The sequence below is a fragment of the Octopus sinensis genome, linkage group LG30, assembly GCF_006345805.1.
Source record: "Octopus sinensis linkage group LG30, ASM634580v1, whole genome shotgun sequence".
NCBI lineage: Eukaryota > Metazoa > Mollusca > Cephalopoda > Octopoda > Octopodidae > Octopus > Octopus sinensis.
Genome location: NC_043026.1, coordinates 8,490,257 through 8,514,782, shown reverse-complemented (window position 1 = coordinate 8,514,782; position 24,526 = coordinate 8,490,257). Strand labels below are relative to the sequence as shown.

General features: G+C 39.4%; 2 protein-coding genes across 4 annotated transcripts in view; both read left to right on the top strand.

Moving 5' to 3' along the window:
• LOC118768539 overlaps nt 1–21,854 on the top strand; it is a 30,637-nt gene extending 8,783 nt beyond the window's left edge. The window contains exons 2-4 of one of the 3 annotated variants that reach the window (XM_036515226.1): nt 11,696–11,702; nt 15,098–15,107; nt 19,182–21,854. In XM_036515226.1, coding sequence (XP_036371119.1) covers nt 19,192–21,840 — 2,649 coding nt within the window. In that variant the 5' untranslated portion in view covers nt 11,696–11,702; nt 15,098–15,107; nt 19,182–19,191 and the 3' untranslated portion in view covers nt 21,841–21,854. Of the gene's footprint in view, nt 1–6,375; nt 6,382–8,316; nt 8,327–11,695; nt 11,703–15,097; nt 15,108–19,181 lie in introns of those variants that run through there. The other 2 variants (XM_036515225.1, XM_036515224.1) reach the window with 2 other exon arrangements.
• LOC118768538 overlaps nt 3,467–24,526 on the top strand; it is a 492,176-nt gene continuing 471,116 nt past the window's right edge. Inside the window, exon 1 of the mRNA XM_036515221.1 lies at nt 3,467–3,575. The gene's annotated coding sequence lies outside the window, so the exon portion shown is untranslated. The remainder of the gene's footprint in view (nt 3,576–24,526) is intronic.

Here is a 24,526-nt window from a genome sequence, read left to right as displayed (position 1 = left end):
CACGCTGGCATCTCATCAGTTATTGGGCCATGAAAAAAAATATTTGCTATGAAAATGACCGTGAAGCAAGGGAAATTACTATGTGACTGAACTATTAGAATGACCACTAAGTAAGGGGAGGGAGTACAGGTAAGGGAGTAAAAATGTTCATTGTAATCGCGTTTTTACTCCCTTACCTGTACTCCCTCCCCTTACTTAGTGGTCATTCAAATAGCTCCTTTTGTCTTAATAACGGTCAATCACACAGTAAGTTCCCTTCGTATATATATATATATATATATAGATATAATTAAAAGGGCAGGAAACAGGTTGCTCTGCCGCATATCGAAAGAATTAGAAATGGCAGTCAAAGACTGTTTATATCCATTTTCTACAAGTGGAGGCTCCATATACGACGTAACCCTGCGATTCACATACGTAAAATCGGAAAGAAAATAAGCGAAAAGTCTCTTACCGTTAATGGTGAACATGTTTCTAGATCGTAGGCGAGAAATTGCCTAATTTCTTTCGTCAGCACCATATTCGTTAGCTTTATCAAATGCCAACTAACCTCACCTCTGACCATGCGACATCAGATAGTGGGGGGAGAGTGCATAGGTTAAAACTAAGTAAACGACTGGGACCGCAAATTTCCCTCCAAAATTCTACCATGCGCGCCACCGGGATGATCGCAATGGAGTAAGAAATCCAAATGGTAATATAATAAAAAGGGTAAATAATTTTTCATGGTTTTTTCGATAACCAACAATTATTTACCGGTAAATTTCGGTATGTAAATATGACTTTTAGCGTCAGGAACTTCTGTAGAGTTCCGTATATATAGTAAATATAATTAAAAGGGCAGGCAGCATACCGAAAGAATTAGAAATGGCAGTCAAAGACTGTTTATATCTATTTTCTACAAGTGGAGGCTCCATATACGACGTAACCCTGCGATTCACATACGCAAAGCCCGTCGTATATATATATATATATATATATATATATATATATATATATATATATATATATATATATATATATATATATATATATATACGACGGGCTTCTTTCAGTTTCCGTCTACCAAATCCACTCACAAGGCTTTGGTCGGCCCGAGACTATAGTAGAAGACACTTGCCCAAGATGCCACGCAGTGGGACTGAACCCGGAACCCGGACAGACAAGCCACTTACCACACAGCCACTCCTACACCCACACACACACACACACACACACACACACACACACATATATATATATATATATATATATATATAGCCCCTTGTGGGTAGTAAAGAAATATATAGAGAGAGGAAAGAACAGAGGCGGGGATGAAACAAGGACAGTCTTACGCAGGGCTGGGGTTACAATCGTGATACTTTACATGAAATACGGATGATAAATCGAATTTGACAATGAATTTGACAATATATATATATATATATATACGACGGGCTTCTTTCAGTTTCCGTCTACCAAATCCACTCACAAGGCTATGGTCGGCCCGAGGCTATAGTAGAAGATACTTGCCCAAGGTGCCACGCAGTGGGACTGAACCCGGAACCATGTGGCTGGCAAACAAGCTACTTACCACACAGCCACTCCTGCGCCTAATTATATTTAATTATAATTATATTTTTATTTGCATTTTTCATTTTCATTGTCAAATTCGATTTATCATCCGTATTTCATGTAAAGTATCACGATTGTAACCCCAGCCCTGCGTAAGACTGTCCTTGTTTCATCCCCGCCTCTGTTCTTTCCTCTCTCTATATTTTTCTTTACTACCCACAAGGGGCTAAACACAGAGGGGACAAACAAGGACAGACAAGGAATAAAGGAATACAGTTTAGTCGCCCACAACCCGACCAAGCAACAGGTTGTTACTGTGTTACATTTTGCCAGTAGTGCTCAAGAGCCATCTCTCTCTCTCACACACACACACATTTATGTGTGTTAATATGTATGTATTGTGGGATGAGGTCAGCAGCTGGGGAGCTGACCGGAACTTGGGGCTGACCGGAAGGGGCAGCGGTGACGCGCGCGGAGCGAGGGCAGCATTCTGCCTTTTCGAGTCAGGTCGCCGAGCGGGTAAGACGGGGTCAGCACGTTGTTAAGGTTGGGTGAAGCAGCTGCTATCTCTAGCGTTCGGGTCGGGCTGTGTTGAAGGATCCATTACAAAGGGATTAAGTTGATTACATCGACCCCAGTGCGTAACTGGTACTTAATTTATCGACCCCAACAGGATGAAAGGCAAAGTCGACCTCGGCGGAATTTGAACTCACAACGTAACGACGTACGAAATACCTATTCCTTTACTACCCACAAGGGGCTAAACACAGAGGGGTCAAACAAGGACAGACATAGGTATTAAGTCGATTACGTCGACCCCAGTGCGTAACTGGTACTTAATTTATCGACCCCGAAAGGATGAAAGGCAAAGTCGACCTCGGCGGAATTTGAACTCAGAACGTAACGGCGGACGAAATACCGCTAAGCATTTCGTCCGGCATGCTAACGTTTCTGAAGGATCCATTACCGTTGAAGGGTCTCCGTCTGAGCGAAGAGAAGGTAGGTGCCTTTATTTCGAATCTCTTGCATACACCACATGTATACGTGTTGAAGCATTCGAAATAAATTTTTAACCATGTAACGGAATGAGACGAAAACAATAAAAATATGGGCGATCTTTCGTCTCTAGTAGACCTTTCCGTCGATTTCCGTAAAAATTTTTTTTTTTTTTTTTACATATGGGCTTGCGGGAACTTTTGAAGTAATATACATACATATACACATACACCGAGTAAAAAATTTCAGTTATCTCTCTCTTTCACACATTACTCTCTCTGTCTCTTTACACACACTAACAGAAGCACTTCACTTACACAACATACTGTCTGTCTCCCACACCCCATCAAACACACACACACACACACATGTACATCAATGCTTGCCATGCACGGTAACTTCAAAAGAACTTCCCTCGTCATACAATCGCTTTCTCTTAGTCTCTTTCGCTCTCATTACTTCAAAAGTTCCCGCAAGCCCATATGTAAAAAAAAAAGGAAGTTTTTTACGGAAATCGACGGAAAGGTCTACTAGAGACGAAAGATTGAGCCAAAATATGTTGTTGACGGACATTAAGTGTTGTTTTTATGGAAACTGTTTGTGTGGTGGTGGCGACAGCGTCGGAAACGACGTAAATGAGAAAGAAAGAGAGAGAGAATTGGGGAAAAGGAAAAAATATATTATTTATGGTCACTGGGAATGTCAGCGGAAGTCAATGGAAAATATTTGACACACTCACACACACATATACACTACAGCACACACACTTATTTAATTAAACATGTACATACATACATATCACTTCAACATACCCGCCTACACACACATTACGATATACACACACGCATCTAAGCAAAGGCATATGCTAAGTAACGCTGACGTACCTGTCGGCTTCTCTCAGGCAAATGGCAGTTAAACACTGGCAGGTGTGACAATTTTGTCACATCTTCAACGAATTCAACTTCCAAGACATCTATAAGACAGAAAAATCTTCTGCGGAGATTGAAATCCTGTTATTGATTCCGGTAAATATTGTGAAAATCATTTTAATTAACCTCGTTCAGAGACGTCTAGTAAATATATATTTAAACGAAAATATAAGTTCACTATGCTCTGAGGTGTTTGTCACCTATTTCCAACCCAGAATACTTCGTGATGTTATTTCCATTTTCTCTCTCTAACTTTATACTTCAGTTAAGCACTTTGCCAAAAACCAAGGCTCTTATTAACCTCTAAACATATCATCCCTTATATTTTCCTTCAGAGACGTCTAGTAAATATCTAAATTTGAATATTCACTACACTCTGCGGTGTTTGTCACTTATTTCCAACCCAGAATACTTCGTGATGTTATTCCCATTTTCTCTCATTAACTATAATTTCTCTCTGTAACTTTATACTTCAGTTAAGCACTTTGCCAAAAACCAAGGCTTTAAGAAATAGAATGGGTTTATTTACATTTGGGAAGAACCCCTAACCCTAACCCTAACTAACACTAACTAACCCTAACTCTAATCCTAAATCTGAAATAGATTGAAATACAATAGATCGATACTAGGGCCATAATTATGGGTGACATTTTTATTTGACACCGCTAGAAAAAAATCCCATTTTCCGTAGCGGTGACATATGAAATTGTCACCCATAATTATAACCCTAGTATCGATCTATTGCATTTCAATCTATTTTAGATTTAGGGTTAGGGGTGGGGGAAGGGTATCTTTTTTCTACTGTGGAATGTGCTAAATATATTTTCTCACCATTTTAAATGTGATCTGTCAGATGAATGGCTTCTGAGAATTATTTTTCATTCTCTGGAATTATTATAAACTCTGTTACGAACCAATTATGAAATTTCTAAACTTCTGTGTGAACTGGACCATTTTATCGTTAATGAAGAATATGGGAAGGTCATGGCTAGAACATCTTTGATCATAGAATAAGAATTAACTTTAAGTTAAAGATCAACAACAGAAACCATGATTTTAATATCTTTAAAGAAATATAATTCTTCCATTTGAAATACATTGACTGATTATAAAATTAATTTTTTATGTTTTAATATTTCGCTTATATAAGTTGTATTTTGACACCATCATCATCATCGTTTAATGTCCGCTTTCCATGGTGGGACAGTTTCACAAAAGCTGGCCAGACAGAAGCCTGAACCAGACCTCTGTGACTGTTTTGGCAGGATTTTTACAGCTGGATGCTTTTAAGTGGCACCTGCACTATAGGGTCACCTAGTACTCTGCAAGACAAAAAAAAAAAACTTTCAAGAGAGGAGGAGGATATCTTGTGTTGGAGGATGAAAGGTTATAGTGAGACAGAGAGACAGATACAGGTGTCTTGCTGTGGAGGAAGCACAAGGTTATACATGGTTGGAGAGGGAGAGATCAGGAATGAAGACAGAAACAGGTGCGCTACCGCAAAGGAAATACACGTTTGCTCAACCCAAGGGAAGGAGAGAGAAAGTGGGAGACTGTAGGATAGAGAGGGTGGCAAAGTACCAGGTATACTCACAAGGGATCAGAATATAAATTAGATGGTTGAGTAAAGGAAGAGAAAGATATCTATGGTGGCAAATGCCAGGGCATACCCTTGAGGTTCCAATGCGATAATATAAGAGGCAGGATATTGCAAAAGAGGAATTTCAACCATGTTTTGTGGTCTGCAACCACAACAGCTCCTTTATAGGATCCAGTTAGCTCAAGACATCATCAGGAGGAACCACGTCCGGTTTCGGCCCCTACTCCTCTACCGTTTTGACGTGGTGGGGCACCCCCCTTTTGGAGGTGTCTTCAGCTCTGGTGTTGGGTGCATGTCTTCTTTCTTCCGTTCCCTGGCCCCTTCGATGTATCGTCAGTGAGTTTCAGCCGGTGACTGACTGTCTTGTCAAATTTTTTCCTTTAGGAATTTCAACCATGTTTTGTGGTCTACTACCACAACAGCTCCTTTATAGGATCCAGTTAGCTCAAGACATCCTCAGGAGGAACCACGTCCGGTTTCGGCCCCTACTCCTCTACCGTTTTGACGTGGTGGGGCCCCCCTCCTTTCGGAGGTGTCTTCAGCTCTGGTGTTGGGTGCATGTCTTCTTCCTTCTTCTTTCTTCCGTTCCCTGGCTTCTTTGATGTAGCGTCAACAAGTGTCAGCGGGCGACTGACTGTCTTGTCATTTCTTAACTATTCTGTTAAGTTTAAAAAGATTTTATTTTTACATATCAGTTATAGATTACATTTAAATACAATATTCAAAACAATAATCCGTTTCATAGTTTGTTAAATTTAGAAATATTTGTAATTTCTGTGGAATTACTTGCTATGTTGAGAAATAGTGGTTATTTAAAAGTGTGGACTTGTTGACAAGAAAGAAGTGAATAATAATTGAAAAGCCTGAGTGTCATTTAGAAATAGGTCAACGGACATTTTAAGCTATGTATGTTTTGTGTGTTACTCATTCGTTACTGAACCATGACCATGCAAGAGCATTGCCTTAGCGGGTTTAATTCATCTCACAAGCTCTGGTGTTGCCTTTTAAGTTGGATTCATGTTTTAGCCATATTTATTAGTAGAACTGCAAGGTTTCGAAATATGCTGGATATTTTATTATAGAACAAGTACTAATACATTTTCAACACGTTTGAATGATGGGTAGTAGTTATCACACACGCGCACACACACACACACACACACACACACACACACACACACACACACACACACACACACACACACATACATATACATACAGGAAACGAAAGACGAAGACAGGTGAAGGAACAACAGGCAGGTGTGTTAGTTTAACGCTTGGGAAGAATGGGAAAAGTCCTTGGTGTTTCAAGGTCATAAATAGGTCCTATTATTCAAACATGTAAACGTTCAAAAATGTTCTAAATATTCACACACACACAGAAAACAGAGCATTCGTCTCTCTTGCTCACCACATCTGATGCTTCTTAGATCCAACTTTTCTCTCAAGGTACTTTTTTTTAAAGACTCCGCCGGTTACGACGACGAGGGTCCCAGCTGATACGATCAACGGAACAGCCTGCTCGTGAAATTAACGTGCAAATGGCTGAGCATTCCACAGACACGTGTACCCATAACGTAGTTCTCGGGGATAATCAGCGTGACACAGAGAGTGACAAGGCTGACCCTTTGAAATACAAGTACAACTCATTTTTGCCAGCTGAGTGGACTGGAGCAACGTGAAATAAAGTGTCTTGCTCAAGGACACAACGCGTCGCCGGGAATCGAACTCACAACCTTACGATCATGAGCCGAATGCCCTAACCACTAAGCCACGCGCCCTCACCAAGGTACTCTGTCGCGTATGCACACTGACATTACACATTCATCGGAGCATACTGGCCTCATTCCTTGTGAGCTTCTGCATGTCCTCAGCAGTCACGGCCCATGTTTCACTGCCATGTAGCATGATACAATGGGCTTCTTTCAGTTTCCGTCTACCATATCCTCTCACAAGGCTTTGGTTGACCCAAGGCTATAGTAGGAGACACCTGCCCAAGGTGCCATGCAATGGGACTGATCTCAGAACCATGTTGTTGGGAAGCAAGCTTCTTACCACATAACCATACCTGTGCTTATGTTTAAATCTCTCTCTATATAAACGGCAGTTTGTCTGTGTGCGTGTCTGTGTGTCTGTTTTCTCGTACCCTCACCCTGACCACGGCTTTCAACCGATTCTGATGAAACTTGACACACACATAGCCCAATGTCATAATTCAAAACGAACGCAGCGAAAATTTTGAAAAGTTCCCCCAGTTCTGAAAAAATCGATAAATTCGACATGGGGTCGAGAATCAGAAACACAAACCACAAACTGTCTAGGGGACGCAACTCCACCTTTTTTAACTCTCAAAAAAAATTTACCATCATTTTTTTGCTATTTTTTGGCTATAACTCTCTAAAAATGCTTTATAGTTATTTCCCTTACAAACCTGAGCAACGCCGGGCGATACTGCTAGTATATAATATCAGGTTGGTGCAAAGGTAATGGCCGATTTTAAGGTCCCTATTAAAAATGAAAAAGCCCATGATTAAGGTAATATTTATTCATTAACATAATTTCCATTGCTTTCTAGAACTTCGTACCATCTGTCAATATGCTTATAAATGCCATGCTTGTAAGATTCTTTACGTTTTGATGTGAAATATGAATCCAACTCATTTTCAACCTGTTCCTTTGATGTCAACCTAAGACCATTCAAATGGTTCTGTAGCTCCCGAAACGAGTGATAACCAGAAGGAGGAAGGTCCGGAGAATATGGAGGATAAAGCAATATTTCCCAACCAAGCTCTTCCAAGAGATCTTTGGTCAGTCGAACTGTCTGAGGATGGGCATTATCATGGTGGAAGATGACACTCTTTCTGTTGACTAAGCAGGCTCACTTTTTGTCCAAAGCTGCTTTCAAATAATGACGTTGATCGCAGTAGAGATTAGCAGTAACCGTTTTTGATTGTTGTCTAACACTTCGTAATGGACAATTCCTTCAGTATCCCACCATACACTCAATATGTCCTCCTCTTGGTTGTTGAACAGGTAATTCTCCTCAACTGATCCACGATCGGTGGTGTTTAACGTTATGGTGAAGGATCCACTTCTCCTCACCTGTAACAAGCCTTCCTAAAAATAGTTCCTTAAGGTGTTGTGAAAGCAATGACTGACAACAAGCAACATGCTGCTTGCAGATTCTCTGGAGATAGTTCATACAGGATCCATTTTCCAACCACTGAAATCCTTCAGATCCTTTTCGGTTTGCGTAGAGCATGTGTATGGGCTACGTTAAACTGTTCTGCAAGTTCTCTACTAGTAGTGGTTGAATTTTCTGTGACAACAGCTTCCAACTTTTTGGAATCAAGTTGTTTTGAACGACCTTCTTTTGGCTCATCTCTCAAACTCAGATCCTCACTTCTGAAGCGAGATAACCATGTCCTGCAACTTCTTTCACTCGCTACATGATCCCCATAAATTCTCTGAAGTTACTTTGATGCTGTGCTTGCATTGACACCTTTATGAAACTCATAGAGTTGTTTGTTCCTTCTTGAGCCATGCCTGGCTCATAAGGGCCAGTTTCCCGGTTTCCTCGGCGTATAGGTTCCCCACCTGCACGGGACGCTGGTCTGTTGCAGGTGAGTGCAAGATGCAGGAAGAAAGAGTGAGAGAAAGTTGTGGCGAAAGAGTCAGCAGAAGTTTCGCCATTACCTTCTGCTGGAACCGCGTGGAACTTAGGTGTTTCGCTCATAAACACACACATCGCCCGGTCTGAGATTCGAACCCGCGATCCCTCGACCACGAGTCCGCTGCTCTAGCCACTAGGCCATGTGCCTCCACTCACTGATAACACCCCTGTACATGGCTTTGATGGCTCTCCCCAGCCATTTCTCAACCCCTAACTTCTGCAGCATCCTTCAAATGAGGGAGTGGAGGCCGGTCCGTCGCAGGTAAGCTGCAAGATGCAGGAGGAAAGAGTAAGAGAAAGTTGTGGCGAAAGAGTCAGCAGAAGTTTTGCCATTACCTTCTGCCAGAGCCATGTGGAGCTTAGGTGTTTCGCTCATAAACACACACATCGCCCGGTCTGAGATTCGAACCCTCGACTACGAGTCCACTGCTCTAACCACTAGGCCATGTGCCTCCACAAACTCATAGAGTAAGACATGTCTGCTGTGATCCTTAGATGGTGTGCACATGGGTGCAAATATAGCAGACGATTATGGCCAATAGAATCAGAATCTGAAAGAAAAATGTATAAATTATTCTTTGTGATATTCTTCAGACATTGCAAGAGGCACATTTTAAAAAAATACTATCGAAAACTGATTTCTAAAAAATTGGCCATTGACTTTGCACCAAACTAATATAAACCCCATGCTCTTCACCAATACCTATTTCTTTACTACCCACAAGGGGCTAAACACAGAGGGGACAAACAAGGACAGACATAGGTATTAAGTCGATTACATCGACCCCAGTGCGTAACTGGTACTTAATTTATCGACCCCCGAAAGGATGAAAGACAAAGTCGACCTCGGCGGGATTTGAACTCAGAACGTAACGGCAGACGAAATACCTATTTCTTTACTACCCACAAGGGGCTAAACACAGAGGGGACAAACAAGGACAGACAAAGGGATTAAGTCGATTACATCGACCCCAGTGCGTAACTGGTACTTAATTTATCGACCCCAAAAGGATGAAAGGCAAAGTTGACCTTGGCGGAATTTTAACACAGAACGTAACGGCAGACGAAATACCTATTTCTTTACTACCCATAAGGGGCTAAACACAGAGGGGACAAACAAGGACAGACATAGGTATTAAGTCGATTATATCGACCCCAGTGCGTAACTGGTACTTAATTTATCGACCCCGAAAGGATGAAAGGCAAAGTCGATCTCGGCGGGATTTGAACTCAGAACGTAACGGCAGACGAAATACCTATTTCTTTACTACCCACAAGGGGCTAAACACAGAGGGGACAAACAAGGACAGACAAAGGGATTAAGTCGATTACATCGACCCCAGTGCGTAACTGGTACTTAATTTATCGACCCCAAAAGGATGAAAGGCAAAGTCGACCTTGGCGGAATTTGAACACAGAACGTAACGGCAGACGAAATACCTATTTCTTTACTACCCATAAGGGGCTAAACACAGAGGGGACAAACAAGGACAGACATAGGTATTAAGTCGATTATATCGACCCCAGTGCGTAACTGGTACTTAATTTATCGACCCCGAAAGGATGAAAGGCAAAGTCGACCTCGGCGGAATTTGAACTCAGAACGTAACGGCAGACGAAATACCTATTTCTTTACTACCCACAAGGGGCTAAACACAGAGGGGACAAACAAGGACAGACATAGGTATTAAGTCGATTACATCGACCCCAGTGCGCAACTGGTACTTAATTTATCGACCCCGAAAGGATGAAAGGCAAAGTCGACCTCGGCGGAATTTGAAGTCACAACGTAACGCAGACGAAATACCGCTAAGCATTTCGCCCGGTGTGCTAACCCTTCTGCCAGCTCTTCACCAATACCAGTTGTTTGTTCATCCTTTCTTTCTACTGCTGAGATGTTTAAGGTCCACCAGGATTCATTGCTGAGATGCTTAAAATATCTGTCTGAAGGGGATATGGCCCCAGTCACCCATGTAGTTAATCAGGTTGTCCATGTGGGAATCATACCCAATGACTGGTGTAGTGAGTCTAGGATATTTACTATCTTACTATCCCGCTCCATGGACATAACCCCCCCCCCCTCAAGGACAATTACCCACGAGGAGAACAAGATGATGATTTAAAACTTCTTAATATATTGGAGAGGGAGTAATTAACCGCGGGGGGGGGGGCAGTAATTGTCCTAGGGAGTAGTTGTTGTTGGGGGTAATTGTCCTCATGGGTGGGGATAATTGTCCTGATACAGGTGTAACAGCATTATGGTCAACTGTTACATAGGTAAAGATTACACCTAAGACAGAATTAATTAACGAGAAATCAAATTCCTGGGCCAGGTAATGAAGTTTACAGAGGGGGGACATCGCTCGACTAATTAGAAAGAGAATTAGTCTTGATGAGATTCAGTTTGGTTTTGTGCCAGTGGAAAGCGCTACTAATGCTGTCTTCCTGGTTTTAACTTCAGGAGAAGCATTGAACCGAGAATAGAGCTCTGTTTAAAGACTCCGCCGGTTACGACGACGAGGGTCCCAGCTAATACGATCAACGGAACAGCTTGCTCGTGAAATTAACGTGCAAATGGCTGAGCATTTCACAGACACGTGTACCCATAACGTAGTTCTCGGGGATAATCAGCGTGACACAGAGAGTGACAAGGCTGACCCTTTGAAATACAAGTACAACTCATTTTTGCCAGCTGAGTGGACTGGAGCAACGTGAAATAAAGTGTCTTGCTCAAGGACACAACGCGTCGCGGGGAATCGAACTCACAACCTTACGATCATGATCCTGTACTTGGATTTTGTTGACATGAGAAAGCCCTTGACAGAGAAGTCCTCTGTACTAAGGACAGAGAAGTGGCTGGTGACAGCTGTACAAGGCCTATATATTGGGATGCTGTCAGTAAGGTCAAAGTCGGCAAGAAGTATAGAAATGAAATTATTGTAGGGCAGTGGTTCCCAAACTATGAGTCGCAACCCACAGATGGCTCGCGAACGGAATCTTAGTGGGTCGCAAAAAGTTATAAAATTACGCATTAGCTTTGATTAACTGCTGTCTATCGAGATAGTTCAGTAGAGTTAAGTGGGTCGTCATAAATTGGTGTGATAAATAGTGGGTCGCGACTCTAAAAAAGTTTGGGAACCACTGGTGTACAGATAAGAGTTCATGAAGGACTGGCTTTCAGCCCTCTCAGCTGTACAAGGCCTATATATTGGGATGCTGTCAGTAAGGTCAAAGTTGGCAAGAAGTATAGAAATGAAATTATTGTAGGGCAGTGGTTACCAAACTATGAGTCGCGATCTACAGATGGGTCGCGAACGGAATCTTAGTGGGTCGCAAAAAGTTATAAAATTACGCATTAGCTTTGATTAACTGTTGTCTATCGAGATAGTTCAGTAGAGTTAAGTGGGTCGTCATAAACTGGTGTGATAAATAGTGGGTCGCGACTCTACTAAAAAAGTTTGGGAACCACTGGTGTACAGATAAGAGTTCATGAAGGACTGGCTTTCAGCCCTCTCAGCTGTACAAGGCCTATATATTGGGATGCTGTCAGTAAGGTCAAAGTTGGCAAGAAGTATAGAAATGAAATTATTGTAGGGCAGTGGTTACCAAACTATGAGTCGCGACCTACAGATGGGTCGCGAACGGAATCTTAGTGGGTCGCAAAAAGTTATAAAATTACGCATTAGCTTTGATTAACTGTTGCCTATCGAGATAGTTCAGTAGAGTTAAGTGGGTCGTCATAAACTGGTGTGATAAATAGTGGGTCGCGACTCTACTAAAAAAGTTTGGGAACCACTGGTGTACAGATAAGAGTTCATGAAGGATTGGCTTTCAGCCCTCTCAGCTGTACAAGGCCTATATATTGGGATGCTGTCAGTAAGGTCAAAGTTGGCAAGAAGTATAGAAATGAAATTATTGTAGGGCAGTGGTTACCAAACTATGAGTCGCGACCCACAGATGGGTCGCGAACGGAATCTTAGTGGGTCGCAAAAAGTTATAAAATTACGCATTAGCTTTGATTAACTGCTGTCTATCGAGATAGTTCAGTAGAGTTAAGTGGGTCGTCATAAACTGGTGTGATAAATAGTGGGTCGCGACTCTAAAAAAGTTTGGGAACCACTGGTGTACAGATAAGAGTTCATGAAGGACTGGCTTTCAGCCCTCTCCTGTTTATCACAGGCCCCTAGGTCAAAACAGGAATTTAAGACTGGCTGCCCTTGGAAGCTTCTCTATGCTAACAACCAGAACTAACTAGCAAAATGTTCAGTCTGACTTGTATCTGACAAATGTCTATGAAGCATAAAGTCTATGTTTTGCTAATTGTTCCATATTAACCCTTTCAACCTGGAATTTTTTCTCAAGACGGTAATGGATGACGGTTCGTACACATGCAAGCTTTTTGAGCTGTCATTATCGTGTCATACACAAAAGGTGGCGAGCTGGCGAAACGTTAGCACGCTGGGCAAAATGCTTATCAGTATTTCGTCTGTATCGTACGTTCTGAGTTCAAATTCCGCTGAGGTCGACTTTGCCTTTCATCCTTTTGGGGTCGATTAAATAAGTACCAGTTACGCACTGGGGTCGATGTAATCGACTTAATCCGTTTGTCTGTCCTTGTTTGTCCTCTCTGTGTTTAGCCCCTTGTGGGTAGTAAAGAAATAGGTATTTCGTCTGCCACTATGTTCTGAGTTCAAATTCCACCAAGATCGACTTTGCCTTTCATCCTTTTGGGGGGTCGATTAAATAAGTACCAGTTACGCACTGGGGTCGATGTAATCGACTTAATCCGTTTGTCTGTCCTTGTTTTTCCTCTCTGTGTTTAGCCCCTTGTGAGCAGTAAAGAAATAAGAAATGTTAGCACGCTGGGCGAAATGCTTATCAGTATTTCGTCTGTCTTGTACGTTCTGAGTTCAAATCCCGCTGAGGTCGACTTTGCCTTTCATCCGTTTGGGGTCGATAAATTAAGTACCTGTTGTGTACTGAGGTCGATCTAATCGACTGGTCCCCTCTCCCCCAAATTTCAGGCCTTGTACCTAGAACAGAAAAGATTATAGTGTCATACACTCCAATCATACATCTGGCGCTATATACTAGTAAAACTGGAGTGGTATTATACTGCATCACATAAAATGGGAATTTTAAAGATTTGGGTAGTAAAATTTTTGACAGGTACAAATATGTAGCAGCCAGGCCAAAAGAATTAATAAAATTTGATCATGATTGATGTGTGTGCTATGACATTCCCCGAAGACAGCGTTGGTGAAATTTCTCGAGCGTTTTCAGGTGGTGCCTATACAGGGTCCAGGTTTCGGGTACATAAAGGAGGGTTGGAATAATGACTGCCCCGTGCACCATGAGTTTGGTTTCGGTTCGGATGTCCCGATCAGCAAAAACTCTTGTTCGAAGCCGTCTTCGGAAGATCCTTAACATCAGCTGGGAAGACAGAAGAACAAACGTCAGCATGCTACAAGAAGCAAAAATGACCAGCATCGAAGCCTATGTCATCAAAGGCCAACTAAGATGGAGCGGCCACGTGGTTAGAATGACTGACGAACAACTTCCCAAACAGATCTACTCCCAACTCAAAGATGGCAAGCATACAAAAGGAGGCCAGAAGAAACGCTACAAGGACTCCCTGAAAACGAACCTCAAAAAGTGTGACATCGACTTCACTAACTGGGAGGAAACGGCAAAAAACAGACCACTCTGGAAAACCACCATCCATGAGGGAACGGCGAATTTCGAGTCGAAAAGGTCTGCAGAGCTGGAGGAGAAAAGACGACGACGGAAGGAGCGCCAACAACAACCATGTGCAACTCTCCCTACCGGCACTAGATGTCCGGACTGCGACCGATCTTTTCAAGCAAGAATTGGTCTTATCGGTCACCTACGGACTCACCAGTAAATTTGCGCAAAGACCATCATCCTCGACCTTGAGGGATTGCCATCATCATGACATTCCCCATGTTATTTCAAAGTAAATTTTCTCTAAAGCTTAGAGCATCTCCTTATTGAGTACTTTTAGGGGCAGATAAACCTGTTAGAGTAATTATCAGAAATAATTCTAAACGAGATATGACTATTATTTTGTCATGTTGAAAACAAATATAATTTCCAGTGTATATAACTATTTCTAATAATTATACTGCGTGCCGGTGGCACGTAAAAAGCGCCATCCGTTCGTGGCCATTGCCAGCCTCGCCTGGCCCCTGTGCCAGTGGCACATAAAAAAGCACCATCCGACCGTGGCCGTTTGCCAGCCCCGCCTGGCACGTAAAAAGCACCCACTACACTCACGGAGTGGTTGGTGTTAGGAAGGGCATCCAGCCGTAGAAACTTTGCCAGATCAGACTGGGCCTGGTGCAGCAGCCTTCTGGCTTCCCAGACCCCAGTTGAACCATCCAACCCATGCTAGCATGGAAAACGGACGCTAAACGATGATGATGATAATGATGTATTTCACCGAGGTCATCTTTGCTTTTCGTCCTTTTAAGGTCGATAAAATAAGTACCAGTTGAGCACCAGGGTTGATGTAATTGACTTACCCCTCCCACAAATTTTGTGGCCTTGTGCCAAAATTTGAAATTAATATTTATACTTCATGTAATTAATGAAACATTTTAATACTTCCTTCATTAATACAATAGAATGTAATGAGATGTTTGTTGCTAATCATTATACTGGATTACGGAGATGTACTTGCATAGCAAGTGACTTGATCTGAGATCGTGTGCTGGAACGAAAACAATTGCAGCATGGAAGGTGTTTATAAGCCATTTAAGAAACACACAAAAACCGTTAGATTCACTTCAACTTTTAAATTTTATTTGTCAAAATATTTTCGTCGCTTTGAGACCGCGACCTGTTCACTGACAAAGCTTCATGCTTGGAGATGCAGCATGAAGCTTTGTCAGTGAGAAGGTCGTGGTCTGAAAGCGACGAAAATATTTTGACAAATTAAATTTAAATGTTGAAGTAAATCGAACGGTTTTTGTGTATTATACTGTAAAAGTTGATTAAATGTTAATTTGACTATCTTTGATAGGAATACATAAATATTTAGTTTCATCATTATCATCATCATCGTTTAACGTCCGCTTTCCATGCTAGCATGGGTTGGACGATTTGACTGAGGACTGGCAAGCCAGATGGCTGCACCAGGCTTCAATCTTCATCTGACAGAGTTTCTACAGCTAGATGCCCTTCCTAACGCCAACCACTCCGAGAGTGTAGTGGGTGCTTTTACGTGTCACCGGCATGGGGCCAGTCAGGCAGTACTGGCAATGACCTCGCTCGAATCTTTTACACATGCCACCGGCACAGGTGCCAGTAAGGCGATGCTGGTAACGATTACGCTCGAATGGTGTCTTTTACATGCCACCGGCACGGAAGCCAGGTGTATTTAAAACAATGAAGTGAAGATAATTTCCCTGAAACTTTATTATTTTCACAAAGCTAAATGATTTCTTTACTTTTGGAGTAGGGGAATCTCTTTGACTAATTATCGTTAAATAAATCTAAGCCACACATGACTATTTCTTTGTGATGTTGAGAGCAAATATCATTTCCAGTGAAAATAATTATTTCTAATATTTAGACTCCATGTAATTAATGAAACTTATTAAGACATCTTAGAATAGATTGTAATAAGTTGTTTAAATATTAATTAGACAAGATTAATTAACTGACAGAAATACATAAATGTTTTGTTTGTGTTTTTCAAATGATGAAGCAAACATCATCTCCCTGAAACTTTAATATTTTCACAAAGCTAAATGTTTTCCTTATATTTCTTTACAGATTCACTATGGAAGACCAGACTGAAAATACTTTAAGGAAACTTATCCCTCTGAAAAGGGCTTTAAGGAACTCGACACCAAAATGGGATGAAGAAGGAGTTGACAATAAAAGGTGTAAATATGAGAGAGATGACGGTTCAAGGAGAGAAATGTCCGAGAAAAGATCTTCATTTCAGTCAACAACAAAACAAAAAAGACATAAAGGAGACCCTAAAAACTGGGAAATAATTGGAAGACGAAATATTTTGGACAAACGTGTATATTATACAAGGTTCAATGCCTATGAAGACAAAATTAATTTGTTGATAAATTCTCGGGAAAAAATATGTACTTTTTTAAAAAGTGTTGGTTTGGATGAAAATAATTTTCTAAAAGATTTTACACAGAGAATAGAAATTTTGCAGAAAGACATTAAGGAATATGATTACAGCCAAGATTTTAGTATTATAGGAAAACTTGAATGTTTTTTGGAACAATACATTAAGACAAATGTTTTGCAAGACAAACACAAAATCATTGAGGCACCAAAAATAATCAAGAAATTTCGGCCACATTCTTCGGTTGTAACCAGAGAAGCAAAGATTGAGGAATCTGGTGAAGACTTAAGCAACCCCATATCCAATATTGTTGTCATACAAGGGGGTATTGTAACATATTCCCGCCACTGTATGACAATATGTTGTATAACAAGAGACGGCAACAGAAATGAAGTTCATTGCTCATCTTCTGTCACTGATTTTACTAGAATCAGTGAAGACACAGTCCTGGCCACCCTCCCCTTCAAAAAAATGATTCTTATTATCAACCCTTTAAGTTTTAAAATCAAAAGAATTCAGCTAGGATTAATCTTGGTTTCTTATTTGGAACATTCTACGCTTATAGGTGTAGAACTGTTTGGTAAGACCATATTCCTCATTGATTGGGAAGATAATAGAATTATCACTCAATTTATTGGCAAAGAGATACCTGCAGATATTGCTGTTGGTCCACAAGGTAACCTGTTAATAGCATTTGCTAATATTAACAGAGTTACCTGTTACGATGTGGATGGCCAGCAGATATTTGAGGTAGAGACCCATTCTCTGGATCTCCCAACCAGCATCACTGTGTACCAAAACCATTTTTATGTCCTCCAGGGACATATTATTTATCGGATTTCAGGTAAGGGTGGTGTGTCAAAGAGGGAAATTGGAATGAAATGTCGGTATTTTTGCGTTTGCTCAGATACTATTTTCTTGACTGATTATTTTGGGGTTCTGCATAATATAGGGACAACTAAAGATTTTTGGTTCAAGCCGTCTTACAGCAACCAGCTATGTACACCCAGTCTGATCAACCATATATATATTGAGGATTTCTATAATGTCAAAAATATTCTTCCTATGTCAACATCTTCCATATTAATGCTCTACGGGAATAAGAAAGCTATATTACTCTCTGATATTGAGGGAAAAAATAGCCAAAATTATATAACTTTTAATTCTTCACCTTCTGCACTTTGTAGAATAAACACAAACAGATTCCTGGTCTTTTATCGTGAAATGAAAGGGTTTCAGTATATCACCTGTCCTGAACTAAGAAAAGGCCCTTTAATAAAGGTGCAAACTGGTTACATGAAAATATGTCATATTGTATCAAATAAGTGTCTGGCTGTGACCACCACTGAAAACAAAAGCGAGGTCCATATCCTATTGATCAATGAAGATAAAGTTGACATTGCAAAAAGAATTTCTCTGGGACATCATAATGTCAGCATTGCTGCAACTCCAATTAATTTTGTAGTCGTAGATGGAAACGAAAATAAAATGGTATTTTATTCCACATGTGGTGAAGAACTTTTTCAAAAATACCTTCCATTCTATGGCTACCCTCGTCACATCTACTCTGATAATGTTTATTTCTATGTCCTCTTCAGGAGACACTCTATTCTCAGATGTTACGATCTATATGGAGAAATGAAATGGCAGTGGGAACTGCCTTTCCCTGTTCACCCTCACATTGCTGTTTTCCAAGGAACTCTTAATGTCCCCGACACTCAACTCAACAGGGTTCTTCTTTACAAGTATCAAGACCAGTCGTCTGGCTGTTGTTTACCCATTAAAAATCCTTCTTTCAAAAATCTAAATCTATGAAAAGGAGAATGACCAAAAACTTGTCATTGGCGAAATATGTAATCTGTCCAATGGACAGTTGGTGGTGTCCGACATCAAGCATGATTGCTTGTCGTGCATTTCTGAGGAAGGAGACATTGTGCCCAGATTATCTCTGCTGTCTACAGCCACAGATATATGTTAGTGGGGTTCTAATCATATAGGGGTCACATTACCCCTACAGAAACAATTAAGGGTCATCGGAAACCTATCAAAGACAGTGAGAAGTGTATCATTAAGGCAGCCTTATGTACGGGTGTGTAAGATGGGTGAATGTGAAATTGTTTGTTACTGTGATAATCCATCACATTTAGATATTTTAGCCATCAATTATTATAATCAAGTCGAAGTACTTAAGACAATTAATATCCCTGTGTTTGTGAAATCATTAGCAATAGAAAATGAAACACGAAAATTATTAATTGTTACTAGGAAAATAGCCTTTCATTACAACACTAGTATCTGTGGTGGTGGTTATAGTAGTAGTAAGATGGTCCCCAGTGTTTTAATGTCCCAAGTGAAACGTCCCCTCAATCTCTGCGGTGGATCTATTGATAAAATATTTGTTTATCTGATAGACAGAAGCCGTATGTTTGCCATAAACAATCATAATTTGTTAGTTAATGATCTCGTTACAAATAATCAACTTAATTATTATATCGACCTGGTGGATGTATTTTCCAGAAACATTTCTGTCAGTGAAATGTTGTCTTCCACTTTATATCTACAGGACCTGACAGTTTCTGACAAAGCTAGACATGTCGTTGTCCCTTCAGGTTTTGGAGACCAAAAACCAGTGTACATTCGCCGTTTGTGTGTTATTGAAAATAACCTGATAGCGTCATATGACTGGAATAATAAAAACATTAAGATATTCACATTTGACGGTCAACTTGTGGACTCTATCAAATTGAATGTTTTTCCTATTAATATGTGTCGTTGGCAGAGAAACACACTGGTCATTACAACTTATGGTGCTAAGTCCCAATTGTTGACTTTAAAAGTTGGGTTCCCATTGTCGTCGGTAACCTACCTGACAAGAAATGAATATAAATGTATTGCTTCTTTATCAAACAATCAACTGTTGTGTAGTAAATATAGAGATAAATGTAATTTGTATGTTATCGTTATAGACGAAAAACATTCAACCGTGAATATAATAAAACAAATAGGCATACCTGAGACATTAACGAAAGACAGACGTGGACTTATTAATTACATCTGTAATATTATAGTTACTGCTAATGGTGTCATCATTGTCAGCAATAGAAGATTCATAATATTCTTCAACAGTGGTGGTCAGTATTTGCATTCAGTTAGACACTACATGGCTTATGATGATATTAAATACAACAACATGACAATTGATGACAGTTATTTGTACATTTATGGATGGTGGGATCGTTATGGTGATTTCACTGGCTATAACAGCTTAGTCTGTTTGACACAGACAGGAGAATACAACAGAATATTTATAAATAGTAGAATTTATAAAGATAAAATAGATTTCACAAGTATAAACTGTAATGGTCCACGTTTTGCTGGGAGCCACAACAAAGATAAATTGTATGTTGAAGGTTTGTTTCAGCTTAATCGGGAAAAATTCCCTGTTTGTCATTTACAAACAGACGAATGTCTTGTTCAGGTGAAAGATATTGACATCTCTGATGAAGGAAAGACAGTTGTGTGTGAAAAAGCCAATAATGGAAATGTTAAAATGTTTGATAGAGATGGGGAATTGCTATGCCACAGAGATCTAGGAAGTTTAGTTGGTGGTGTGTGTTTTACACATGGAAGAGGCATAATGGTCACGGTCCCTAACAGACGAGAAATATTTCAACTGAAGCAAGAAAATTTGGGGAAATATAAAGTTTGGGAAAGTCAAGTACCTTATGGTGTGATATGGAGAAAAGTGGGAAATATTTACTGGTGTGCACATATTGAATTGATTGAATGTCATTGCATAAAGATTGATGGGGACCAAGTGAACATTCTGGAATCTGTGTCATTATCAAATCTTGATTCTGGTCTTCGTTTCCCTTCCATTACATCTGAAACGAATAAGGAAATATTCAGTAATGAATTAATTAATAAATTGGAATACAGTGGCGGAGATGAAGTGGAAAGAGGTAAATCAGGTGAAATAATTGGTAAAAGTAGATTAAAGGTGAGATGTGGTAATTACATAGCGGAGAGTAAGCCAGGAATTGATGAAATATCAGTGAGGAGACTTCCATATCGGACAGCAATGGTCCCTTTTTCCATTCCTACATGCACTGAACCTGTTAATTATGATATCGAAGACAGTAGAGATTACAATAGTAAACTAATTAAGTTAGATGAGAATGTGAGTGTGTTGATGTTTCGAGAAAGTGTCACATTAATCAGAACAACAACAACAGTGGACATACTTCAACATAAACAACTACCACAACTACCACTGGACATATGTTGGTGGAAAGAGGAATGTTTCATTGTCGCCTTTGGTGAAGAACTGATGTTCTTCAACAGGGATCTCCGTCGTTTAAAAACCATCAAAACTAAGAAATTCTACAACAGGATTTATAAATACAACGACAATCAACTCGTGTGTGGTGGTGGTGGTCCTTATATTGAAGACATGACTGAATGTAGAAGCTGGTCTTCCTATTATGTAGATGTAATTGCTATTGATGGAAAGGTATGTAAATACATTCATAAAGTGTGCTCTTGGCTGAGAAAGAAGGAGGAGATAGAGGTGGTGTTGGATATAGTAGTGACATCTGGTGGAGATATTGTCGTTGTGAAGGAAGAGCGGGAGAGATACTGGAGTGGTTATGCCTATGATGTCATTTGGTTTAGTGAACATTTGGTCAGAAGTATAAAACTACCAAGATATCTATACAACAACATCCATAGACATTATCTAACTACACAAGGTGAATATGTGTATATAGTAGACAGATATAACAATATTTACCAAATACCTGGACATATTGAACATCAAACATCTGAAGATATTCAACAATATTTGCTCCTGGGAGGTATCGATAATGAAGTTTACAAAGTTCTTGGTTTGGATGTTTCAGACAATTCTTTGATGGTTTTTGGAATTATTCCTGGACGTCAATCTTTTGCTTTTTTTTATTTTGACAAATAAATATTTTCAGAAATATTAAGCTTCAATCTTCTTCTTCTTCTTATTGTTGTTGTTGTAAATGGCTTTGCCTGGGAATCGAACCTGCATCGCATACATTGCATTCTACACACTAACACTTAGTGTTGTAACATTCCTCAACACACTCTCTTTGTGTGTGTGTGTATATTTATATACAGTATATGTATATGTGTTTATATAACAGATTTAGAGAACAATATTTACGAAATACCTCGACATATTGAAGAGGAAACATCTGAATATGATGAAATCCAGGGATTAAAAGATAATCCAAAATATTTACTCCTCAGAGGGGATGATAATGAAGTGTTTGAAGTTCTTGGTTTGGATGTTTCAGACAATTCTTTGATGGTTTTTGGAATTATTCCTGGACGTCAATCTTTTGCTTTCTTTTATTTTGACAAATAAATATTTTCAGAAATATTAAAATTTGATGTTGTTGTTATTGCTACAGGGCTCACCTGGAAATTGAACCTAAATCACTGACATTGCATTCTACACACTCACAGTTATTGTAACTTTCTTCAATTTTCTTTCTCACTATGTGTGCTGATGAATGTATGTATATATGTGTACTTGCAGATATGTATATATGTCTATTTAAGTAGTGTGTATGTATGTATATGAATGCGTATATATGTGTGAGTGTGTGTATGTATATTTATATATACGTGTGTATGTATATATGTGTGTGTATGCATTTATATATGTGTGTATGTATATATATGTGTACGTGTGTGTATGTATATTTATGTGTGGGTATATAGGTATATGTATGTATATGTATGTGTGTATGTATATATATGTGTACGTGTGTGTATGTATATTTATGTGTGGATATATAGGTATATGTATGTATATATGTATGTGTGTATGTATATATATGTGTACGTGTGTGTATGTATATTTATGTGTGGGTATATAGGTATATGTATGTATGTGTATGTATGAATGTACATGTCTGTGTATATCTATGAGTATTTATATGTATATGTATGTGTATAATTATGCATATGTGTGGCTATTTATATGACTGTATATGTGTGCATGTGTATATTTATGTACATATACAAGTGTATATATGTATATGCACATATATATATATTTGTGTACTTAAACCTATGTTCAATTACGGTATGTGTTGTATTTATAAAGTTTTATAAGAAACGGTTGGACTAAATATTTGTTTGTTTAGTTAACTACTTATTTGGTCCATCTTGGTATTAATGGTTTTGATCTAACATTTATTAAAGTACGGAAATATACTTGTATATCCTAAGATTAATAATAAATACCTATTATATATAAGGGTAAATAGATATGATAATGGATAACCTAAGATAAATAATAAATAACTATTGTATATATCAGTAAATCTCTCTCTATATAAACGGCAGTTTGTCTGTGCGTTTTCTGTGTGTCTGTTTTCTCGTACCCTCACCCTGACCACGGCTTTCAACCGATTCTGATGAAACTTGACACACACATAGCCCAATGTCATAATTCAAAACTAACGCAGCGAAAATTTTGAAAAGTTCCCCCAGTTCTGAAAAAGATCGATAAATTCGACATGGGGTCGAATTTCAGAAACCCAAACCACAGACCGTCTAGGGGACGCAACTCCACCTTTTTTAACTGTCAAAAAAAATTTACCATAATTTTTTTTCCATTTTTTTGCTATTTTTTGGCTATAACTCTCTAAATATGCTTTATAGTTATTTCCCTTACAAACCTGAGCAACGCCGGGCGATACTGCTAGTAGATATATAAATGAATTGATAGATACTAATGCCGAATTAAAATATGAATAGTTGGATAATTAAGTGACAATAAAATTGTATATTGATTTCTACAGTATTCACACTAATAAACATTGATAGACATCGTAAATATATCTATGATAAATATGGTCTTTTGTATTTGTAATAGTAATTAATATAGGAGGCGCAATGGCCCAGTGGTTGGGGCAGCGGACTCGCGGTCGTAGGATCGTGGTTTCGATTCCCAGACCGGGCGTTGTGAGTGTTTATTGAGCGAAAATACCTAAAAAGCTCCACGAGGCCCCGGCAGGGGATGGTGGTGATCCCTGCTGTACTCTTTCACCACAACTTTCTCTCCTGTTTCTGTTGTACCTGTATTTCAAAGGGCCGGCCTTGTCACTCTCTGTGTCACGCTGAATATCCCCGAGAACTACGTTAAGGGTACACGTGTCTGTGGAGTGCTCAGCCACTTACACCTTAATTTCACGAGCAGGCTGTTCCGTTGATCGGATCAACCGGAACCCTCGTCGTCATAACCGATGGGGTGCTTCCAATTAATATAACTTAGCATATGCGAGTATAGCTAATAAACGAATTTAATTGGAAAAGTGTAAAACTAATGTAAAAGTGAATTTAAGGATTCACATATTTATACGGTGAATTTGATTTTTGTATCTTTCGAAAGTTTCTTCCAATTCCCCCCCCCCCCAAATTTTGTCAAATATGTAATTCAAACTTTTTATATCTATTGAAAGTTTTTTCTAAATCTTTCCCAACTTTTGCCAAAGATGTAATTTTAATGTATAATTCCCATTTAGACCACTAAATATATATTAAGAAATCGCATAGTTTTTACTTTAAATGGAATGTACTATTATTTTATTGGTTATTATTATGTATATATATAT